This window comes from Leptinotarsa decemlineata, unplaced genomic scaffold (genome assembly GCF_025532065.1).
Source record: "Leptinotarsa decemlineata unplaced genomic scaffold, Ldec_3_MD MMD2_tig00026314_RagTag_RagTag, whole genome shotgun sequence".
Lineage (NCBI taxonomy): Eukaryota > Metazoa > Arthropoda > Insecta > Coleoptera > Chrysomelidae > Leptinotarsa > Leptinotarsa decemlineata.
This window is the reverse complement of record NW_027412684.1, coordinates 17,953,404-17,978,346: the sequence shown is the minus strand read 5'-3', so window position 1 is coordinate 17,978,346 and position 24,943 is coordinate 17,953,404. Positions and strand designations below refer to the sequence as shown.

The following is a 24,943-nucleotide window of genomic DNA, read 5'->3' as shown; positions in this document are numbered from 1 at the left end:
AGTACAGGTTGGACAATAGGCAGTGAAAATCGATCGTTTCTATTATATCAAATTGACTCGAGTAATTATTTGAATATTGATTTTTTTTTATTGAGGATCACTTACCTGATGGAAATTGAAAGTAGGATTCGATGTATTTACAACAACTTGACTGACTGACGTTTCCGTTTGAGAAAATGGTCGACAAGTGATGAAAGAACTTACAGGTCCACTCAAATACTGGGCTTCAGATACGTAGAAGAAACTGAAGAGCACATACCTCTAAAAAACGTTTAGAAATAACTGAAATGGAAACATTTGTTGGACTACGTACATCTACTTCTTGAGACTTTTGTGTTTCGGTGATTTCGGCACTAACTTTTTTCTCGCTAGCCAAAACCCTTTTTGGAGAATTCCTTTCAGTTGTTTCGACCTGTACCGAGTTTGGAGGTTTTTTTTCTAAAACACAGCTCGGAAGAGATCCATGGTCCAGTCTTCTAGAAGTATTTTCTTTCGAAGTATGTTTGGATGAATTCGAACTCGAATAGTCAGTGTGCTTTCCAAAAGAACGAATGTTTTTTTCAGGTTCAGGTTTTGAATGACCAAAACTTCCATTCAGCAGGTGGTTGGTACTATCATCACTATCTAGTAAGACAGTTTCCTTATTACTAGATGTAACTGCCTCTGAAATGTTCAAAAATGCAATGCAATGTGAAGCAAATTTTTAAAAAACACATTTTCACTTTTTTTCTAAGTAAGACTCAATAAATAACATTATGAGAGAAGTTGAAAAATGTTTTTGCAAATATCATTATCTATAAATGTGATTGAAATGACAATCTTCATGGTATTTATAAAATATATTTTGAAATTACTACAGCACTACTGATACTGAGAATTCGCTTCGGAATTTTGAATATTCCACTTTCGGAAAGCAATTTTCGAAGAGAACTGATTTTCATAAAACATTTTGCTGTCAACAACGGTTACGAGGTGGATATTATTGACTGGATCCTTTCTAAGAATTGCACAAAAGAGCTCCAAACCAGATCTATCCGGTTTCAAAGAATAATACTCAGCATTATGGTTATAATAATAATACTCAGCTGGTTAACGGAAAAACAGATTTTAAACAGATTATGTAACTCTAACTTACTTTCATGATCCTACTAATAATATCGCTCATTTTTTAAAAGGCAAAGAATTGGACGTATTGTACAGAACAAATCATATTTTATAAAAAACAATAACGATGAAACTCCAATGTCGGGTAGATCAAGAGTATACAAGTTGACTTAGGAATAGAATAGAATATTTTTATTGGTGTTAAAATAAACATTAAGTTTTTACACAGGTCACAGAAATAGAACTTGTAAATTATTTGAAATAGTACTGAATATTAAAAAAAATCAACAAATCTAAACTCATGGCTGATGAGTTAAACGACTATTTTGCAATGGTAGGATCAGAAACAGCAAGTAAAATAGGAAAAATCAATGTTCCCTCTATTGAAATGCTGAGAAATAATAAATATAGATAATGTCCGATCAATCTATTTTTAAATAAAATTAAACGTAAACGAACTGAAGATATATTTGGAATTTCAACCACAATTTTGAAGGACTTAGGTGATGTAATAGCGCAACCTATTGCATTAATAATCAATAAATGCATAAACGAAGGGGTGTTTCCAGATGAACTAAAGCATGCAAAAGTTATACCAGTTTTTAAAAAAGGGGAAGATATTCCAAATAACTTTAGACCCATTTCAATTCTACCAGTAATATCAAAGATTTTCGAAATGGTAATCAAAAAGAGATTAGTCCAGTTCTTTGACAGTTCAGCATTTTTCAACAGCTCTCAGCATGGATATCAGCAAGGAAAATCTACAATGACAGCAATGATAGAGATTATTCAAAAAATCATAGATGCCATTGATAATCAAGAGGACTCCCAGATATTAAGCTGTGACTTGAGTAAAGCTTTCGATACTGTTGACCATGAAATACTGTTAGAGAAATTATCATATTATGGAGTAAGAGGAATTTCGTATAAACTGCTCAAGTCATACCTGTCAAATCGTTTTCAATCGACATGGTGGAAAAATTCACTATCTCAGACAATTCCGGTAACTCAAGAAGTGCCTCAAGGTTCTGTTTTAGGGCCAATTCTGTTTATCATCTACACAAACGATCTTCTCGAAAATATCAAGGTTTATGCATCAAGTGCATATGCAGATGATACAACTTTTCTAGTTAAAGGCAAAGATGAAGGTGACATAAGACAACAGACAGAGCAAGTTCTAGCCGAAGCAGATATTTGGTTTACGGCAAATATACTCCTGCTGAACAAAGAAAAAACTCAAAGGCTAATGATTTCAAGCAAAAACAATACAGAGGAAAAATCACTAAAATTCCTTGGAATACATCTGGACTCAAAACTAAATTGGAAGGTACAAATAAGCAAAATGAGTAAGAAGCTTAATTCAGCAATATATTGTATAAGGAGAATGAAAACAATTTCAACACATCAAGCGGCTAAAATAACCTATTTTTCAAACTTTCACAGCATAGCAACTTACGGAATTCTTTTGTGGGGCACAAGTTCTGATTCAAACAAAATATTTGTTCAGCAAAAAAAAGCCATCAGAATTCTATGCGGACTTGCATATAGAGATAGCTGCAAAGAGGCTTTTCGTCAACAAAGAATCCTCACCATTCCCAGTGCATATATATATATAGTTGTCTAAAATATGTTCACGCAAATCCAGAGATGTTCTCAAAAAATGTACTCAATCATTCTTATGATACCAGAAATAAAGATTTACTGCAAGTTCCTCTTCATCGATTGAAGAAAACACAGCAAGGATGCGATTATTGGGGCACAAAATTATTTAATAAAATTCCAGACTTTGCAAAAAAGAAACACTCGAATGAATTCTCCATCTGGCTGAAAAATGTCCTAATAGAAAAATGTTTCTATTCAATAAAAGATTTTATAAATGAATAATACATGTACTACATCTCTTGTAGGTTTACATGCGCATGATAATTTTGTATATATTTATTTATTTTATTTTGATCTGTGCATCTCTGTGTATATGTATTTTAATTTTAATACTAAGGAAATAACGACGTTGTAATGTTTCATTTACAATGAATAAATTGATTGATTGATTGATAAGAAATTCATCGTAGCTGTAGAAGGCTTTGTTTGTTGAATAATTTTTCAATACAATCTTCAGTTTATTTGTTTTAAGATCCCTGATCTGGCAAAGTAGTTTGTTGTAGAATTCTGGAGCATAATAAAGTGAAGCATTCCTAGATTTATATAGTCTAAGATTATTCTTTCTCATATTGTCTCTTTTTGCTTTGATTTGAGTTTTGTATTGACTTATATTTTCACGCATTTAGACAATGCATTTGTAAATGTATCTTGATGGAATGGTCATGATTTTGAGATTAATAAATTTTTGTCTGACATCAGCACGATACCACATGTGGAAAGTACAAACTGATTAAATGAGAGCTTGGAAAATCATCTCACAAACTTTCTGGTCCACTACTGATTTAAGATTTTTCAGAAGGTAAATGCTTTTATTAACTTTACTGGCTATATAATTCACATGACAGTCAAACTTCAGTGTGGGGTCCAGGTATACTCCCAAAAACTTTACTGATTCTGGATTTTTATATACATAATTCTGATAGGTGGAGAAAATAATTGATTCACTTTTGCTACCATTTAGATTCAGCCGTTCCAAAGTGAACCAGTCTGATGCTTTGGACATTGTAATGGCCATACTATCCTTTAAAGATTTGTAAAATTCGTATCTTCAGCGTACTAGGCAGCTATGAGCTAAAGCATATTATGTAAATTAGGAACAATAGTGGACCTAGAATTGAGCCTTGGGGTACACCGTGTCTGTTGATTCTTTCTTCTGAGAGTGCCACCGCAAGATGATACTTGTCTTCTATCTTTCAGGTAACTTGAGATCAGTTCCAAATTGATTCCATTGAGGGCATATAATTCAAGTTTTTTCAGTGATATTTCATGAGATACACAGTCAAAGGCCTTTGACAGGTCACAGAAAGTAGATTCCACAATTTTACCACTTTCAAAGCTGCTATTATAATTTCACATAGATCATTGACTGCTATTGCGGTTGATTTGCCAATTTCAAAGCTGAATTGTTCGTTTATCAACAGGCTGTTTCCTTTAAAGAAATCCTGTAGCTGAGTTGTGGTTCTTGTCCAAAATTTTATATCGGACAAACCGGAAGAACGAGTTCAATGACAATTATGACGTATTGCATATGGAAGAGAAAGGCTTAAAACTCCACCTTTTAGAATGTTCAGAAATCAATGGATGTAAAAATTCGTGATTATTGCTGAACGACGAAATTGATTTGAATTGTTCTTCTTTATGGAATTTATATTGCAACAAGTTGTTGTAAATAGCTTAAGTAATGAATTTGTCACACAGAAATTTGGCAGTTTGTAATATTTACACAATGATTTGAATTACTATAAAAGCACGACACAGAATTTGTACAAACATCATTGTGACGCCTGATGATGCTACTGTATAGCGAAACATTGCAAACATTCAAGTGAAACTCTCACATTAAAGTCAGTTTTTTGAAAACCCACGTACTTTTCCTAGTAAAAAATATAAATGTCTTGTGCAAGAAACAACGTAATAAACTGTGGTTTGCTTATTTAGATAATGAATTTAACATACCTATGAATTCTTGTCCGAAATACAATCTACCGCAACCCAACTGCAATGAAAGTTTTAGCACGCCTACCGCGATTGGAGAGTTTTCGTTCAGAAAAACTACCAAACCTCTCGAACAAGACAGGTTTTTTGTTAAAAGGAATTCTTTCAAATCAAACTTGGCATAACCTAACACGACCGAACTTTTTTGTTTGCAGTTTCTGAAACTCACTTTGAAATCTATTTCACAATTTTCCAAGTCGACTTTATCCAAAGATTTGATATCGTGGATCGTAACTTGTTTGAAATTGATAACGTTGCTAGTTTTTCTTGACGAAAGTCTAACGTGGTTGGTTTCTAGCCCGGAGTCAACTTTTGATTTGTGCTTAGCACTAGTTACTAGAATTTCAGGTACTTTGTATTCTGAAAAGAGGTGGACATTCATTTTATTGACTCGTGCTAGTTTTTGGAAAAAAAATTAAGTAGACTGAGGTTGAAACTTGGCGCTCCAGTCTTTAGGAGATATGATTACTCAAAAGCCAAAAACTACTGTTTTCGAAACTCACTATCAGTAACAAAAACTTTTTTATTAATGACAATCTTTATTTTACTACTAACCATTAGTTATTAGAAGTAAGAAGGTAGCATACCAATTAAAAAATTGAGAAAATTACGAAAACCTATACATATTAAAACTATATTTGAAGTATATGAACAGAACATATTAATATAATAATAATAATAGTAGTAATATGAACAGACCTATTAATTATTAAAAAATTCGGCTAGTGTATACTAACAACTTTGTAACAGATATACTTTCAGTGTTTGTTTAAAATTATAGTTGCTTTGAAGCCTTCACATATTCTGGAAGATGATTTTCTCAAAATAATATCTTTCCAGCCAACTTCATCATCTACTATTATATGAATCAGCTCAATTTGGACTCACAAGAAATGATCTTTCCTTGTCACAGATTTTCCTTGAAAACCGGTCTCAGTATGTTATTCTATCACATCTTGATGGAAATAACTGAAAACTATTTTTCACTTGCCACGACCACAAATAATTAGGTGAACCTCAGGGTCCCGTGTTAGGCCCGGTACGGTTTCTTTATATATTAACGACCTTGAGAAATTTATTGAAAACCAAAAATTCACGTTTCATGAAAATGACACCACTGCCTTAAAACCAGCTGAGGATGCTTTTGAGGAAATGAATAATTGAACACTGTAAATAATAACTTGTACCTTAATTCCATAACACAATTTTTATGCTTCCACAAAAATCTTGTGTAGATATTTTTATCAACGAAATATTAGTTGAATCGGAGTACAGGTGATGGGTAGAGTTTCAGGTTGAGACTAAGCTTGACTGGTCTACAGAAAAATAAAGAAATCTTTGAGTCATTTTTTGAAAATTGATTGCTTTCTTTATTTTTTTGAAACAGAAGGAAGCTATAAACTTTCTTTCCTAAAAAATAACCTCACCTAAAAATATAACCCTTTCAATTTACAAATAAAGTATTCTGTGAAGCTGTAGGGTGTCTCTTAACAAGTTTTCATTACTGAAAGTGAATTCCTGAGAAGATTTCATCTACAAAATTAGATTGCAGTGTTTTTACTTCAGAGTCGTGCTCAGCAGACAAATGTACGTAAGTCTAATTAATTTTTTTTCAAAAACTAGCATGGTCAGTTGAAAAAAATTACCTAAGAAAAAATTAGAACTGCTTTTACAAGGCACTTTACTGTTAACTGTAGACAATATTTTTTGATTTCCGATATCATTCAAAATGAGATTGTTGATGGCTATCTTTAGAGAGTCTACGAATTTCAGAGTCTGAACGCCACAAGCTTTGTACTTTCCTGGAATGTTTTCAGTTACCTCGTGTTGCGGTGGTGACTGAAACTCCATCTCCTTTTGACTGTTCAACTTTGAATCACACGATAAATATTTTGAATTATACACTTTGCATATATAACATTTACAACCACCGATATTTGTGGATTTGAGAGTTCTTTCTGTAGTTTCGCACAAATCAGGAGCTGACAGAGACCGCAAAGTGTCCAATGCCAGTTTTTCCTCCTCTTTCGACATACAATCCCCCTTGATGAAGGCTTCTAAGCGTTTGTCATTCAAAGGTATCACGTTTTCTGTTTTTGTATTGTTCGACAACTCTGATCTACTACTCCGAGGAGTATTGTAATGGTTATTAATTAGAATTTCGGTACTGAAAGGATCGTTTTTCAGAATTGATCCTATCATGGCATTTCTCAATTTTTGTCCTTGTTCCAGGATCTTTTCAACTAGATTGCTGTCTACAATTTTCATATTGCTATTTGTAAAGGACATGCTTACGATTATTCAAGTACAGAAATGTTTAAAAAACTAACAAGTAATGAAATAAGTTTAAATTTGATTAAATTTGTTGGCATATTTGTATAACATATACTTACAAAAACAAATATCAAAAATTGAACTGTCAATTTGTCTAGAGTCAACTGTCAAACTGTCAACCGTTATGATGATTTGTTCGTTTGATAAATGATTCATAACATATCTATTCCCTATTGCTCGATATTCAAATAAAATAATTTTTGTAAAAATTAACGTTATATCTTGGTACAAAGTGAAGGATATTAGACATTGTTATGTAAAAATATTACTGATACCCCATCATTGACAAATATAAAATAGAAATGGAACTATTGGAACTGTGATTAACTAATAACAAAAATATGTAAACTATTGAAGTACTTTTTACATTTTTATATAAGGAATGTACATTTAACAGGATTCAATAATGACTTCACTATAGGCCAAACTTTTACTTCGAGAAAGAAATGAGATGAAATTGGCCGATGCTTGATGAAAATCCATAACGTATTGAAGTAATACTTTCTTGGATATATCACAATAAATATCTGTCAGTAACACTACAAGATGAATATTATCGATTCCATTACTTCTGAAAAGCATTAAAAAGAAGCTAATAACCAGGTGTGCGGTCTCACTTCAAGGAACAATAATAAGCGTTATAGGACATCGATATATTTTGGTGAACCTACTAATTAAATAAAATCGTTTGTTTTCCGAAATGGAAAAACTTGGACGAATGATGAAAACCTTTTCCAGAGAATGAAAAAACATAGGAGTTGTTTCTTAAATGATTAGACCAATTCCACTATCTTTTGACAGAGGGGCATGAGTTCTAGCACGACTATGAAGTATTGCATATATGGAAGATACTGTTCTGAAATTAGATAATAATAATAATAATAATAGGTTTCATTCCCAAAATAATACATTAAATACAATAAAAAATCAATACAGTTCATTGTATGATTTTCACTATAAGGGTTTTACAAAAACTGCTACACGTGTTTCGCTATACAATAGCTTCTTCAAGCATAAAGCATAAAGAGTTTATCATACAATAAACTGTATTGATTAGTTTTTTGATATGAATTTTCATCAAGTATCGGCCAGTTCTATTCAAATACAATAAATGAAATGTTTGAAATGTTTAGAAACCGATACATTCATATGATTCAAAGTGGTATTGCATGATTTCCAGAGAAAATCTCACAATAAAGTGTTAAGAAAGTTGTAACCACACTCAAGTACAGAATTGAAGTGTGATTTTGATGTAAAATTGACACCAGGTCAGAGAGTTCAATGTTGCATATGTAATGATAATGTATAAACATCGTTTGTAGTTTATAGTAATACTTACCAGTCCCACAGACAGAATGCCTGGTTAGGTTCATATAAGCTTGCTTTGAAGGCTCTAATCTGCCACAGTGGGATGAAGCATTCAACTTCGAGTGGGCATTATTGCTATACGAAGAAAACTTGCTCCATATACTACTAATAGAATCAACTGCTCATCTGCTTAAGACGGATGCTGTCTTTAGATGTTAGTGATCATTAGTCTCACCACAGAACTGTAATTTCTGTATTTGGTTATATCTGTGGTTCTGTGATTGTCACCTCTTTATATTTTCTGGAGATTCCCCATTTTTTCAGTCTTTCTTCCAAAGCCACAGAGGTTGGAGGTGTATGTGCCTGTGGCTTTGGAACAACGATTCATTTCAGGACTCAGGTAAGACATTTGTGAATCATATACCTATTTTCTATTCATAATTCCACCCATTGAAAATTTGTTTTAATATGGAGCACTTTTAGAAATAGAAATATAGACCTAACTAAATAACAAGTTGATAGTTTGAATATTTTTCAATTTATAAAGATGTTCATGAGATTATTTGGTTTCATCTTGTTTAGTGAACTAGTACTAGGCCTATGGGCAGATTATTGGTTTAGTGAGTAATTATTGTTGATTTGAGTTGGTTTCATTTTGGTAACGAGTAACAAGGTCACTCTGTCTTGACCTCCACCCCATTTTTAACCTTGATAGTTTGAAGAGCGAGAAAAACCTTTTATCCTGTAGCCAATAAGAAAGCCCCAGACTATCAGCTATTTAAGATAAAAATAAGATAATTCCTTTGTATTGAAATGATAATAATCGATGATAACTGTTGCCATGAAAGTACAGATATTAGTAATATCTGAATTCTATATTTGGAAACCCTTGAGATTTCCAGATGAAATTATAAACTTAGTGAAAGTATAAATTCAAAGTACATGATATACTGAAGTGGATACTTTTTGAGTTGGATTTTATTGGTACTAATTTCATTTTTAAGTAATTTGAAATAATTTTTGAGAATATGAAAATATTTCGAATCGTTTGGTTCATGAAGCAGCAGTTCATTAGTTAGACAAGTATAATTTTTCTCTTACAGAAGGAATTAACAGTTAAAATGGGAGTTAATCCATAATTTTTGAAATATTGTTAATGACTGGACTGATGATGATTATGGAAGGAAAGAAATTTCTTTGAAGCAATATTTTGAGATTGCACGGAATTTTATCGATAGAGATTGTACGAGGGACAGAAATAATCTACCCTTAACTTTTGACTGAAGCTAGATATAAAGGTCAGACAAGAGCAACTCAAAAATTCATCATTTTCACCTATATTAAATCACAGCAAAGTTCCATTGTAATATTCATCAAGATTGTAGTACGCTTTAGTTGCAAGGGCATCTTTAACAAGATTTCTGAACTTTTTATAGCTTTTTTCCTTCCTAATTTCGTAAGGTATGTGATTATACTGCTTTTTACTTTCATAAAATAAAGAATACTTTGTGTTTGGCTTGTTTTTGGAACAGGAAGATGTATTTTATTTTCTGTTACTTACCGGGTTATGTAATTTATATGTTCTGGAGTTCTAATCTATGATCAGCGCACGTTGTATGTTTTTTGCCCAAAGAGTACAAACGCGCTGTATTTTTATCTAGACTGAGGTGACTTTGGACTTTTTCACCCCACAATGAACCACCTTGATCATGAAATAGAGTCATTATTGAATACCTCCTCTATTTTTTGTTTCAGGTTCCAAATATTGAGCCACCAACAACCAAATCTTCCTTTACGAGTTTCTTGGTTGCCTCGGACAAAAGCGGCCTAGGCGAGGGCCAGGTCCCTTCGGGGACCCAGGAATGTGGGAGACTCTCTTCTTGTTCACGTTCACGCGTCATCAAGTTGAGGATGGTATCCCCACACCTCTCTAGTTTAAAACCTCTTGTAAAAATCATTACCTAAAGAAAAAACAACTTGTACCCAAATTTAAAAAAATCCAGTCGAGGAGTTTTTTCTGTGGCATGATTTGATCTGACACAGCCGGACGGTGTGAACTGTAGTTTTGGTTATCTGGTATCACAATTTTTGGGCCGCTAAGACTCATTTCACTGGATAGTCCTGGAATTAATTTGTTTTTTTATTATTATTTATTAAATATTTATATTTTTTTTATTAATTTCAAGTTTGTGTTTCATTCATAAATATTTCACATTCCTAGAAAAAAGTCAGTTTAATAATGATGGTTGAGTTCTAATAAAATGAAATTGAAAAATCGTCAACAGATCTGTTTCCTACACGAAAGAGGAAGAACTGAGATGTTATGTTTATGAAGTTTTCAATATTTTCTGCTATTGAAAAAAAGTGGATCAAAGAATCTGCATCAAAGTTTGTGTAAAACATTGAATTATGTACTCAAAAACACTTGAAATGTTAACAGTGGCCTACAGTGATTGTACTCTGAAACAAAAATGTTTACAGGTGATGTAAGTTTTTCACAGAAGGTTGCTGAGGATGTCGCTTGGCTCATGCCATTCAATTTTTACGAAAATTTTGGGCATGTTCCTCAGTAATGTTGTGAATGTTCTGCCTTCGAATTATTTTTGAGGCAAGATACTTGGGTAGTCCAGTAGCCAGGATCTTGTTGAGTGAACAAAACACGTTTCATCTAATTTCAGAAGTTGCAATTTCCTGTGATTGAACATGATCAATAATGGCACTAGGAAACACTAGTAACAGATACTCTTTGTGATTCGGGGTTTTAGACCATAATCTGTTGAAATTTGTTGTGACGTTTCTTCGCTCGGACAAATGATTGCCATCTTCAAAGGTCTGTTATCGCTGAGGTTTTAGGTACCTTCAACGTCGGATGACAGTCTAAAAATGTGAAATATTCCAGTAACAGCAGTTTCATCACCTGAGTAGTAAATTCTGCTAAAATCATACAAAATAAAATAAGTCTGAACAAGAAATATTAAAAGTAACCACAGGAATATATTGGTTTATTTTTCTTGTTTATTAAAAAAACAATATTATTTTCACAATCAAAAAATGTACTCCCACTCTTCATTCGTTCATTGATCCTTTTGGAACTCTAGGTATAGTCACTATACTCCAGTCTCATAGCAAATATCCGAACGTAGCTCTACAGTGGACTTTTTTGTTCTAGTTTTGACTAAAATATAATATCGAGAGGCAGGAGACAGTGGTTAGTTTAGAAAGAAGGATAAGTATTTCGATACATTGTTTCACATATTGTGTTACCTCTACAAAAGTGTATTTAAAATAAACTGATTCACAATGAATTTAACTAACTATTGTCGGAATGAATATAACTATTATTAACTATTGTCTCTTTCCTCAGATAAACAACCCGATGTCTATAGGTTTGTTGTGGTTCTCAGTTAGTTGGTTGTCTCTGGTTAGTACTGTTTCGAATGGCCCAAAATCAGTGTGGACTGGAAAGCTTAACGCGACAAAATGTTCAGTATTCAGTTGGGAGACTGTTAGGAACAGCCCGGACAGAGAACCAGAACAAACCTTATGTTTTACCACAGAATACTTTTCAGAAGAGACACTCAACTGTCGACTCTTTGATGTTGACAGGTTAAGTTTCTGTGACCTTTATTCTGTGTTCGAGATGTTTTATGTTACTTTTAGCGGTAAATTCAAATTATTTGAAACTTATCATATATATAACTTGAGTGCACTCGAGAAATTATTACAATATCATCTCGGCAGGTTGTTAAGCCAACATTTCAACAATTTTACCATGTTCAAGTTTACCAACCACATAATTCCTCTTCTGTATTGAGTATTCCTTCTGTGAGGTATTCTGTGGTGTGTCACCCCTTTCCTCAAAAAACTTCATATTAAAGGATATGTAGGATATAAACATTACTGTAGTAGGCATAGGTAATACGTAAATGGGCATCAAAGCAACTCAATATATTTTATTGCTTTGAAGTTCTGTCACAAAATACCTTACATAATTGACATCACAGATATAATACTTTGATCAATTTGGACAAAAATTTTCTATTTTGGAGGGTTATAATAATTTCCTTTCAGATCGAGTGGTTGTTTTTGAAATATTTGCCAAAAATTGAAATAAAAAAACTAATTAATACAGTTTATTGTCTGATTTTCACTATAAAGGGTTCTACAAAAACCGCGACACATAAAATATACTGTATAAGTTTTTTTAATATGGATTTTCAAGTATCGGCCAGTTCTATGATCGAATTTCGTTTTTTTTGCTCTACCGCCTCCGTTTCGAATAAAAAAAGCAGAGAAAGTTTCAATACCGTCACGTATTTGTTATAAACTGATGTAATAAATCGATTTGCAATGCGACGTTTCGTTCATTAGATTTCATCAACTGATGAACAGTATGTTCACAAAATCACAACACGTGTTTCATTGTACAATACCTGTCGCCCGAGGAAGCTACTGCATAGCGAAACACGTGTTGCCGTTTTGTAACAAGTAACACTTGTTATTGGAATACATGAATATTTTCAATAAATTCAAGATAATTTAGAATCCCCGGAGAACATATAATTTTTGGTAAACAAATTCTTACAAATCAGATTTGTATATCTAGCTGACAAACAAATTTTGAATTTCAATGGTAACTTCACTTCTTAACTTGTTAAATAACCCAGTAAGTAATAAAACACGCATTCCAAAACCAGAAGTGGCTTCATTTTATTGCCAAAATACAAATTCAACAATAGAAACAATGCCAAAAACAAAAAAAAATCTATTCACGCACAATTGAAGTGATTTCAACCTCCAAGATCCAAATAGTAAAAAAAAGACCAACAGTTCTTCAACACCCATTTTCAAGGCGAGATTCGTGGTTCTATAAAAATCTCCTTCTATACAAATGCGACAAGAACATTGAAGTTGGAACCACATCACTTGGGCATAGGATCATGTAAACAAAACATTCACTTATAAACCCTAATCCAGTCATTATAAAATCAAATATAAATTAAAACCTAACCGTGCATTTACAAAAGTTGCAGATGATGTATCACAGGACACCAAACTGTGCATTTGAACGTGAAACATTCAATTTTACCAGTCAGGGAACTGGGAGAAAGCAGACACCCATGTCTGAAAGTATATGCAGCAGAACTATTACTCAATTAACTGAAAAATTCGAGGAATGTCACTGGCCCAACAAAAAAGAGAAACCATGTTATGTTCTTTAACTGATACGTAAGTAACAATGATGTCACAAATATGTAACGTCGATATCACAAATACGTAATTATTGAAAATTTATATCTCAAACTCAATTGGTTAGTTTGCTAAACTCAAATTGAGTTCAGTAAATTACGCAAATCAAGTTGATGCTGCTATAACATGAATACACAAGAAACATAAACTGGTTTGCCACAAAAATCTCAAATCAATTACTTTTTATACTAGAAAACTTAAAGGGAGATGACGAAAGATGTAACATATTAGAACAAAATTGCAAATGAGTATCAACCCCAATAATCATACATATATTACACCATTGTCACAATTACATAACTACTAAATTAATAATTTCTTCTGTATTTATATTTTCAATGTGTTATGGCATAATATTTAAATTCAACATCAATATCACATATTTGTAACAACAATGCCACATCAGTGATACAAAATTATAACAAATATATAACAATTGAAGCAGTAGGAATTGATACTAAAAACTATTTCGGCATTTCAGATAAACGTTACATGCATGTAACAGTTGGGTAATATTGTTACTTGAATGTTACATGCTGGTAACATCAAATACCTTCAATCAGACAGATCTCTGTTGAAAAATTCTAAGGAGTTCCATTGATACTGTTTTTTTTTTAAATATATTTTCTCATTTTTACAGATTACAAAAAGTTATTCTAACTTAACCTAACCTCTTCCTTTCTTAGAACCAACACAAGTTATGCTAATAATTTCGATAATACAGGACGAAGATTAATAGAAAAAAAAGCCATCAGTAACTTTTAGATTTTTCACTGTTGAGGTGGTGTTTGTAAAGGCATAGGGGCCAATTTGCAGGTGAATTTCACAATCGACAAAATAATCTGGAAAAGAAGAACATGTGGAACTTGCATTTGAAACCATAATATAAGCAGAACTATATTCTACATTGAACTCCACTTACTGTTCGAATGAAAGACGGCATATTCGGTTTGGAAGCAGTGCTTTCAGAGAGCATTCTTAGTTCGCGGAACATGTTCCTGGTGTAGGGGTTTCGTCTCGAGTTGTATCTCTGAACTAAGAAGTGGTAGTAGATGAAAGGTGTTAGAAGGGTAGCTCTGCCCCTGGAATATTCAAAATATTACTTTTACTTCAATTCACACTCCTTTCAATGGTGTTATTACATTATCTACAAACATGGTAATTATTTCATACATACTTATACTTTATTTTATATATCTGAGGGGGACTACTTCAAAGGGGACAAAATAGAAACTGGTATTCACCTCATTTATTTAAGAGACCTTGTATATGACATTCTAATTTATAAAGACAAGATTTCAATGTTTGCTTACATATTATTTTCAATATTCAATAGTTCAATTTGTTTTTGTTCTTGCGACTCGAATAAGCAACATAATTTTTTAAGCTTCCATTGGACATTGCAGCAATCAACTTGCTTTAAGCAGTCTGATAAAAATACGAGTCACAAATGTTTTTTGTTGAAATTGTGATTCCTAAACGAGATAAGAAAGTAGTACTTTATTTTGTGACAAAAAAAAATAGATACGTATTCTAGGAAAATTAATATTTTCTACACGGTAGAATGGGGCAAATACTTAACGAAGAACAACTACTTCCCGAGCTAATATCACGATGAACATTTGATTACAACCGTCAGACATTTGTGCAAGTTTCCCACAGAAATTATCTTTTGCAAAAACATCTGTATGAAATATTTGGTATTCGCCAGGTAAGTAGTTGTTTTTCGGTAGGCATTTGCCAGAATTTGTTTGTGAAGTATTTATTTTTTTGAAGACCCAAGTTTAGCCAACAAAACAAAATAGGGGTAAAAATCTCAGCTCAAAAACAAATTAGTATTTGGGAAAGAAGGTTTCGACTTTCTACTTCTACATCTTTATATGAAACAAAGTGCAAATCTTCCAAAGAAAGGAAGAAAGTAATATATTACAAAGACTTTCATATGAACACTGAATCATATTACATTATACTAGTACTATGTTGCTGTATCGCTTCTGTTTCAATGTTTTGACAGAATCAGAATCAACGAACTTAGGCGTGTGCAGCGTTATAGAACAGTGCTTTCAAAAAAGTTTTCTACGGCGCCATCTAGTGGCGAGTTACAGAAAAATTGATAGCCTAAAAACCTTTCCGATGAAAAATTACTTATACATGTCAAGTTTCATCACGATCGGTTGAGCGACGTAAAAGTTTATCACTTACCAACTAACCGAAAAACATCCATTTTTATATGATTGAAATATGATCAACAGTAGATTTATTAAGTTTTTTGTAATAAAAATTAGCAGCTTCAAATAATCAAATGAGTAGTTGTAGTACTTAAACTTATCCAAAAAGATATTTCATACTTCAACTTCTGGGACACCCTGTATTTGATATTTAAAAACATCTGTTGACAACAAACCAATAAACAATTTGAAACACCGAAAACTAATGAAAAGGTCATGGTGACCTTCATCAAGGTTGCAGAGAAATACCTTTTTCAAAGTATAATTGATGAAAAATGAACATTAAAGATGGCATTGAACGGTTTAGGTTAATTGGGAACGATGTTTCAAGATCAATCACGATAACAAACGGTTCTTTGAAATATTGTAACTACTTTCCTGATTACCACCACGACGAGTACTGGCTCAGATCCACTGTTTTTGGTGTTATTGGCGTCATCTGGGTATTTCGACACACCAAAAAAGAGGCTGCCAAAATGAATTCGACAGTATAAAAAATACTTACATCAAAATCAATACAACGGTGAATGGCATCAAACAAATCTCAGTAAATGCGACAGCCCTTAGTATGTTCAGCGATTGGAATTCCACGAGCGAAATGAGCAATCTTGCGCCCCACCATGAGTTCTGTCCGAGAGTCTAAAAAAATATATATATGCCAGGATCTTTCATGATCCTCATATTACAACTGAACGATACTTACGTCCAACAATGTGAGAGAATAACTGGCAGCGTGGAGCATGCAGAATAATAAAATTGGCACCAAAACCACTGGAGAAATAGTTGAGGAAAATTGTGAAGTTCATAAAAAATGGACATACAAAGTGCTTTATTACTGTGGAAAATCCGAACACTGTTATAAATATCTTCATAATTCATAGTTCAAATCACAAATAAGGTCAAACTTGTTCAATTGATGACCTATTTATTTTGTAAAAATTCATATTGAGTATAGGATAAACAAATTAACTTTTGTCTGACCTGTTCTTTATTTGTTACGATTGGTTTCGATTTGTTACACCATTCCCAAGTCCTGAGTTTGTTTTCCCAACTAAAACAAGTTGCTTGTATCTGTTTTTGAAAACAAAACTCGTCTCAAGCATCGTTTGTTATGCAACATACCTAAGTGGAGAATTACTGTTAGTTTTTTCTATTGGACGCAATATCAATTTGAAACTTATGTCAGCTTTCCTTTATACACGAGATAAATCGGACTTCAACACACTAATAAATCGGACTTCAACACACTTCAACTGTATGACGTAGTGAAGATTACAGGTTACATTGAATCTGTGATTCTATCAAAGGATACATGAAAGGGGTGCCACATATAAGAATATCAGCGAGTAGAACAAGTAGTGACAGCTGTCTTCCGTTAACAACGCCGAAATGAATTCCCTGCTCAATGTAACTCTCCCAACTCTCTGGTGCAGCCTCAGGGCGTTGATGGCCGCATTCGCTAGTAAAACTTTGTAGTAGAAGTTATGAGAGTTCCTGAAAAAATCAATATTTATTTTTTAGTAGGGAAAAACTTGTGTAGGTATAAGTGTAGGATATGGAGGAAGTCATTTGGAAATGTTTTGTGAACAGATATTTTGAATTCGCTTGCAACGACTTGATACTTTTTATTTTTGGTGAAATAATTTCTAAAATTTTCCAGAAGCTCTTTAATTCGTAACATTCGAAAAAACAAGGAATACTTGTTGCAAAATTCACAACTATTCCAACTTGATTTGAACCATCAGTTATTTTGATGAGTCAATCTTTTTCTGCAAGTTGTTTTATAAATGTATTTGAAAAAGTGCTCTTATAGTTTCTGTATATGAAATGGCAATAAAAAATATATAATTATAGCTAGATATATTTTCTTTATTCCGTTTCTGAACTCTAATCAAAATAATCAATTTCGATTAGATTTATTACGCAGCCAAATTAATTTAAAAGAACTGGTAATAATATTTTATTAGATCAAACAAGTTTAGGTTAACCAAATCATGTTTTGTTTTGGTTGAAATCATACATTAGTTTACTGTATAAGTTTCAAAATGTCCTTAAAGGACAAAGCTGCAGTAACGTTAGTTACAAATAAAAGTGGTAAAAAACATCAAAGTGGAGTGAAAAAGAAATACAGCAGTGAAATACTCAATTGCAAAGTTATTAAAAAAAACATTTGGTGTTATAGGACATGCATTGTTGCATTTTATAAATACATCGTGAGCACTGGCACATTTCCGAAGGAGCTCAAGACCAGTGTCCTTGTGCCAATTCAGAAAGTCCCTAACACAAATAAATCCTGGGAATTTAAACCAATCAACACTTTGCCTTGTATTGAAAAAATATTAGAACTCGCAGTTTATAATAAACTCAATGAGTTTATTATAAACTGTAAAATAATGATATTTTACTAAAATATTAGTCAGGTTTTAGAAAACATCATTCATGTGAGTCTGCATTACAAGTCACAATATCGAAATGGAAAGAATCAATAGATAAGGGACATTATATCATAGCCGTACTTTTTGAGACAATTGATCGCCACATATTACTAAATGAACTGCAAAGTATTGGTATCAGGGAAACTTGTTTTGTTATGTCTGACTGATTATTGATCACAACGCAAACAGGTAACCAAAATAAAGGATTCAGTGTCATCAGCTCGCGATGTCATTTTCGGGGTACCTCAGGGGAGTGTTTTGGGACCTATATTATTTTTAATCTACCTGAATGATATAGATACCAGCATCCATGGTGGTGATTTCATGAACCTTTTTTCAGACGACACTTTCTTATCAATTTCAGGAGATACCTAATATAGAAACAGTAGCTGATCAAATGAATAATGAACTAAGAAATGTTTTCAAGTACATGAATAGCAATAAATTAAAACTCAACACCTCCAAAACAAAATATATGATCTTATCAACTGGTTATAAAGCTATCACTCATCAACAATCTCAAAATAAGATTACAAATTGCAGGTGATGTAATAGAGTTCGTAAGTGAATTCAAATACTCAGGTTTCATGGTGGATAATCTTTTATCTCTTCATGCTCATTTTGATTATATATGTAGAAAAATTACTAAAAACATATATTTTTTCTCAAGAATTTCATCTCAGCTTTCGATGTACTCAAAAATTACATTATATAATTGTATAATCCAACCCCATTTTGATTATTGTGCTAGTCTGTTATACTTATTTGACCAAAATAAGGTATCAGCTTTACAAAAGTTACAGAATCGTGGAATGAGGATTATTTTACAAGTGAATAGGTATTCTAGTATATCAAATATGTTAAGTACATTGCAGTGGCTGTCTGTTTCCCAGAGACTGTATGAGTTAGCAATGATATTCATTTTAAGACTAACACATAACTTGCTTCCAACTTATTTTGAAGAATTCTGTATATATAAATCTCAATTCCATAATCACTTAACAAGAGCGAGTAGCTCCCAAAAAATCCACCTTCCTCGAACTAATTTGACTAGTACGATGAAGTCTTTATTTTATAAATGTTTGAATGAGTATAACAAACTCTCACTTTCGTTGAAAGATTCAATAAATGTTTTCCAATTAAAAAAAAAACTCATGAACTATATATAATATCATACTTGATTTTCTTTTTTCTGTTTGGTAATATATTTATTATGTATATCATCATGTTAAAACCATTCTGGAATCTGGAAATGGTTTTTATTTTTTTTTCTTCTATCATATCATCATTTTTATTATTTGTCATTTATTTATATATTTTTAAAATAATGATGATTCGTTTTAATGTATTATTTTCTTATTAACATTTGAGTTTGAGTTTATTTAAAGTATTTTTTTCCGTTTTCTTTTACAATAAATATTCAATTAAGTTTCAAATGAGTTCTTTCATTATTTTGGATGAATGAATGAATGGGTAAAACAGCAAATAAAAATCCTCTCGTAAATAGCCAAGCGAGAACTGAGTTGCGACAGTATGTATATTAGGATGTCCTAAAGAAATCAATAAATATATTATATTATAGAAATTTCCAATTCTCTTTTCATTATGATCTCCTACCATGTAGTAACTGCTACATCCATCAATTTATTCAAAAATATTATAATTATAGACAAAATTAGTGCTTATCTTGACGATATGCAAAGCATATTGAAAAAAATTAATTTTTTTGTGGTCAGAATTGTTTATTGACATGTTTTGGGATCTTTTACCTTCCACCATCTGAAAAAAGTTGAAAAAAAAAGCAAAAAGTTGACATCCATCGGAGACTTTGGAAAATAAAACAAACCAAAGAAAAAATTGTATGATACATTTGATTTTTTCGAATCTGAAGACAGAGGCGGGTTTTTGCCTCTCAAAACGTCAAGATAAACATTCATTTCTCAACTTTTTTTCATAGCAAACTTATAAAGTAAGAAAAGCTAGTATTAATAGTACTTAAAAAAAAATACTTTGAATTTACGCAGTAACTCATTGGGTCGAACCGATTTTTTATTTTATACCCCTGTTCAAAGTTCTCCATTACAATTTTCATATTTTTCAGATTGTATGTGATAAAAGAACAAAGAACAAAAGGTTGACAAAAGACAAGCATATTCAAACTAAATCAAAGTGTATCTCATTAGAATTATTTAAACAATTCATTAATTAGTAATCCATTTACAATGAATAAAATACAATCATCCAAACTCCTTTATTATTAGTCAGTGGGCTATGCTTGAAGACTGGCAGTAAACAAATCCAAAGAAATGAACGTTAAACGTTCAAGCCAGTCTCGTATATACCTACACAGTAGGTAGAATGGACTGACGCCTATCCGAAAACGACTACTCCCCTGGCTAATATACCACGAAGGGCGTTGGATTCCTGCACTGACGCCTGTCGGATATAATCCAACGCCCTTCGTGGTATTAGCCAGGGGAGTAGTCGTTTTCTGATAGGCGTCAGTCCATTCAACATACTGTGTAGGTACTTCCGAGACTGGCTTGAACGTTTAAAGTTAATTTCTTTAGATTCAAACTCCTTTAAATGAAAATTTTACTACGGACTGTCACATAAAAAAACCCTGTATTAGGTTATTTCGAAAGTTTTATTTTTTCAATGTCACGTGTTTTTGTAGCTCCATATCTCAATAAATATTTAGTGAGTGGGTCTGTTCGACCCTCCACCTGTGAATCAACAACTCTCTGCTATTAATATTTTCTTCTCCCGGAGGAATCCACTATGTCGTGGTATATACTGTTCGATAGAGAATTTTGTTCTGGAGATTTTAACCTCGAAAAAGAGCCCCGAAGTGGTCGACCTTCAGTTATCCAGGACGAGGATTTGCAGACCCTGGTAGAGATCAACTAATTACAAACAGTGCGTGGGATGGCGAAAGAACTAGGCTTCAGCTCCCAACTTATCAGAACTTTTATCAGTAATTATTTTGAAATTTGCTGGAATCCTTGGATATACAACGAGATTACATTATTTATCTTCAATTATACAAGCACAATTGAAAATGACTAGAATGTCTGGAGATTATGAATATAAATATTAGACAATGCAAACACTTACTCGAACAAATATACGCCCTATAGAAATGTTTTATCATATACGGGGTGTGTCATTGATGTGTGGATGATCTTAGCTGCTTTCCTAGTAGTCTATATTGATAATAATAATAGCCTTCATTACCCAACAGTGGTTCAGCCTGGGGCTTGAACCACCGACTAACACGGCGGTCGATTTGAGTGAGTGAACAAAGCACCCACGTCGAACCGACCGGCACCGACCGACATTCATTTGAGAAAACGTTTAAACCACATAAACGTAGCATCTATCCTCTGCTTACAAATTATTGATACACCCCGTATAAAGTTGATCACCTCTAACCAGTTCTCATTGCACGAGAAGAAAACAGTTCAATGCAAACGCATTCGTTGACACAAATTACTCGAGTAATCACCGCTTAGGTGCAAACAAGGCAAAGGTTAAAGTTTTATATGAGCATTTAGAATTGATAAAGTATGCGTTTCAAAACATGCAAAATACTGGCACTTCTGAATAGTTCTTTCTGATAAATAACAGCGAAGTAGACCATTAACATAGTAGTTTTGAACTAATCGGCCTTGAAGTTACATTAAAATGTGTTTAAAAATAGAAATCACAAATCTCCCAATGATAACTTGGAAATACAAAAATGATCAACAATGTATTGCATTTTTATATTTGAAGTATAAAAGGAAAACTGTTCTTGATGACCACGATGTTACAGGAAAATGTGTAGTGACTTCATGATCACTTGGATGATCTGTTCATTATATTCATATGCTTTGAATTATCCCAAATTTCTACCTATTACTACCAATTTAGACGTTGCTCGGTACGAGTCAAGAGCTTACAACACCGCTTGACTGTTATTGGCTTGTGTGTGAGGGTGAATTATTCTGATTTCTCCGCACACAATTCAGTAGCGTAAATTTCCGCTTGAAATACAGTCGCATAGGTTCCTAGGCGGGTTGATATCTCTGTCCTGGGTCTGCAAGTGAAAACACCTGCACCGGAACGTGTTTTTGATCTATCTGTGAACCAACAACTATCTCCTCTCAAAATCCTTCTCCCGGAGGATCCAGTCCTCTATACTCAGGAACAGTACTTAATAAGACAGTTCGTAGTTGACAGTTGGAGGAATAAAGTCAAAGGTCATTTCCAGAAGACTGTGACTTCCAGTCAACCAACAGTCTGTTGCACTGGCAACTGGCAAACTGATGTAAGATAGCTTTTATTATTTATACAGAAGCCATTTACTGTTTGCCAAATTTATAGTGTTATTTGTTTTTCATTCTTATACTAGTTAGTGACAAAATCTTTGACTTTGAGCTGCTAGATGTTCTTGAAGTTGAAAATGTTGGCAAAGTTATCACATAGATGTAACAAATTTCACATATATTATGAATACTGTGACTCGTTTCTTGATGGAAATTACATTACACTATCTATGATAATAATTATGGAATTTTCACAACAAATTTTATTTAAAACACGTTTCGCTGCTTGGTAACATCATCAGTTATTGGTACATCAACTATTCTAGAATATCTTTTATACAACAGTAGATCAATACATGTATGAAATCTTCGTCTAAGAGAAAGATTGTCAATTAGTAACAGCTCCTTCCCGTGAACAAAGCCTTAGCGGGAAAGCAACATCTCAAATACCATTTCTGAAAACTGTATCAAAAACGTACTAGAAAACAAATATTTTGAAATAAAATCTCGAGACAAAATTTCTATATTTCATTCCCAAGGAATTTTATCTTTATAGCAAACTATACACTGTTGTGAACACTGGTTTATGAAGGGAAATGACACAAGGGACTTTTTTGTTGGTTCTGTCGATGTAGTTCAAAATTGAACTAGACCATCACAAAAATAAGTAAAACTACCTTCTTTTTTATCAATCAGAATGTGCCTTCCACAATCCATTCCATGCTTCTAGTTTGTGTAGCATTTCATTTAGAGAAATGTTGAATTATCTAACCGAATTATTTGTGGAAGCAAACAAACTAATGTTAAAAATATAGCAACATAATTTTTATTTTCTGACTTCCTGATGTCAGCAAAATATTAAAAAAATCTAGACCTCTCAATTGAAAAATACAGTTTCTTTTTCAAATAAAAATCACAAAGTTTGCTTTATGAACTACAAAGAATAAGCTGAAAATCTTTGGAGAATTTTGTATTTGGTATTTCAACAGTCCATTTTTCTCGTTAATTTTAGCACCTAAAACTCACCCAAAAATTGGAATGAAGTATGCAAATCCTAATATAATAGCCAGTACTCTGATGGCCCACAGTCCACAGTCAATTTTGTGAGTAACGATATGGTGTTTGAGGGCTTCATAATTTACCCCTCTGGGACGCTGTGTACCGCTAGAATCTGCAGTGGAGGTGCTGGCTGTGGCCTCGTTAGAATCGCTCATTTTGTTCAATGGATATAAGAGTAGTTTGGGCTCTGAAATGAATAACGTGTTAACTAAGTTTATCATCCCCCAATCAGCCCTTTAACTCACTTTGCGAGTACGAATCGACGTAATACGTTACGGTATTTTATTTCTGATTAATGAATTAATTCAATGAATACACGTCAATTCATTCATTTGACAATCACTGATTCATAGGAAAAGAGCATATTCATCTGACAGAAGTGACATTGACGTTGACACTGTGTTGACAGTATCCACGATTCAAACCAGACTAGCATCTGTAGACAACAATCACAACGCATGAGTATTTCGTGATATGGGTGTAAAGTAAACAGACATATTTGCCAAATTTCGTAAAATTTCAGCGAATAAAATAACTGATATGAATGCAGCAAAGAAATTGATCTGAACTTCATTGCGAATTGAATAAATTATGGAATTACTGAACATAAAACATATGTAGAACAGGTTATCTTTTATTTGCATTTGGGAACAATACGTGTTTTGTAGTTATTCTACGCCAGAAGATGAAGTACACAGTATACTTCATCTCCTGAAGACGCCGTCGAGAAGAGTTTTGTTTTTGGTGTTTGGACTAATGATGTAGGAAACTATTTTATAACCACAGTTTCTTTTCTATTTTAAGTGACCATGTTTTAGTCTCCTTGATATATGTAATTTCCAATATTTTCAGGAAGGAAGTTGCAATGAACAGGGTCAAGAGATGAAGAAGACAATGACGGAAACACAAATAATAATATTATAAGACTAAAAATTTTAAACGAATCAAGTTTTGAATAGGACATGTCAATTCATATATTGATTATGGTGGTCTCAGCTGAAGTTTACTGATTTGGATTTAACATATCATATAGCATAATGAAATGTTCAAGTTAGTTACGTCTGTTACATTTCATTTTATATATGCAAAACACTTCAAGGGCGACACAGGTGATTCAGGTTCATTCGTTTCTATGACTCAGATATGTTGAACCGAAGTAAAGGTAATCATAGTCAGAATAGTATATATAACTCCAATCGGGCCCTATATGCCATTATAAAAAAATACCAAATTGATTCAATATATCTTGCTGACGCGA

At 32.7% G+C, this 24,943-nt stretch overlaps 2 protein-coding genes and 1 long non-coding RNA gene across 3 annotated transcripts; 1 reads left to right on the top strand and 2 right to left on the bottom strand.

The window, feature by feature from the left end:
• Positions 1 to 473: 473 nt before the first annotated feature.
• On the bottom strand, positions 474 to 7,050 carry LOC111505420 (uncharacterized). The gene is made up of 3 exons (XM_074181777.1): positions 6,408 to 7,050; positions 4,931 to 5,121; positions 474 to 663 (listed from the first exon to the last, which is right to left on the bottom strand). Exons 1-3 carry the CDS (start codon positions 7,048 to 7,050, stop codon positions 625 to 627), a joined length of 873 nt encoding a protein of 290 aa, XP_074037878.1. The 3' UTR covers positions 474 to 624.
• A 1,184-nt stretch (positions 7,051 to 8,234) lies between these two features.
• On the top strand, positions 8,235 to 10,588 carry LOC111505419 (uncharacterized). The gene is made up of 2 exons (XR_002722130.2): positions 8,235 to 8,803; positions 10,159 to 10,588. It is a non-coding gene; the product is annotated as an uncharacterized lncRNA (long non-coding RNA).
• Positions 10,589 to 13,088: 2,500 nt separating this feature from the next.
• Positions 13,089 to 24,088, bottom strand: Kr-h2 (transmembrane protein 33-containing Krueppel homolog 2). Its single transcript, XM_074181774.1, has 7 exons — positions 23,931 to 24,088; positions 23,653 to 23,872; positions 17,194 to 17,375; positions 16,585 to 16,652; positions 16,387 to 16,520; positions 14,576 to 14,735; positions 13,089 to 14,495 (listed from the first exon to the last, which is right to left on the bottom strand). The coding sequence occupies exons 2-7, from the start codon at positions 23,838 to 23,840 to the stop codon at positions 14,424 to 14,426; spliced, it is 804 nt and encodes a 267-aa protein (XP_074037875.1). The 5' UTR covers positions 23,841 to 23,872; positions 23,931 to 24,088; the 3' UTR covers positions 13,089 to 14,423.
• Between the last annotated feature and the right edge of the window lie 855 nt (positions 24,089 to 24,943).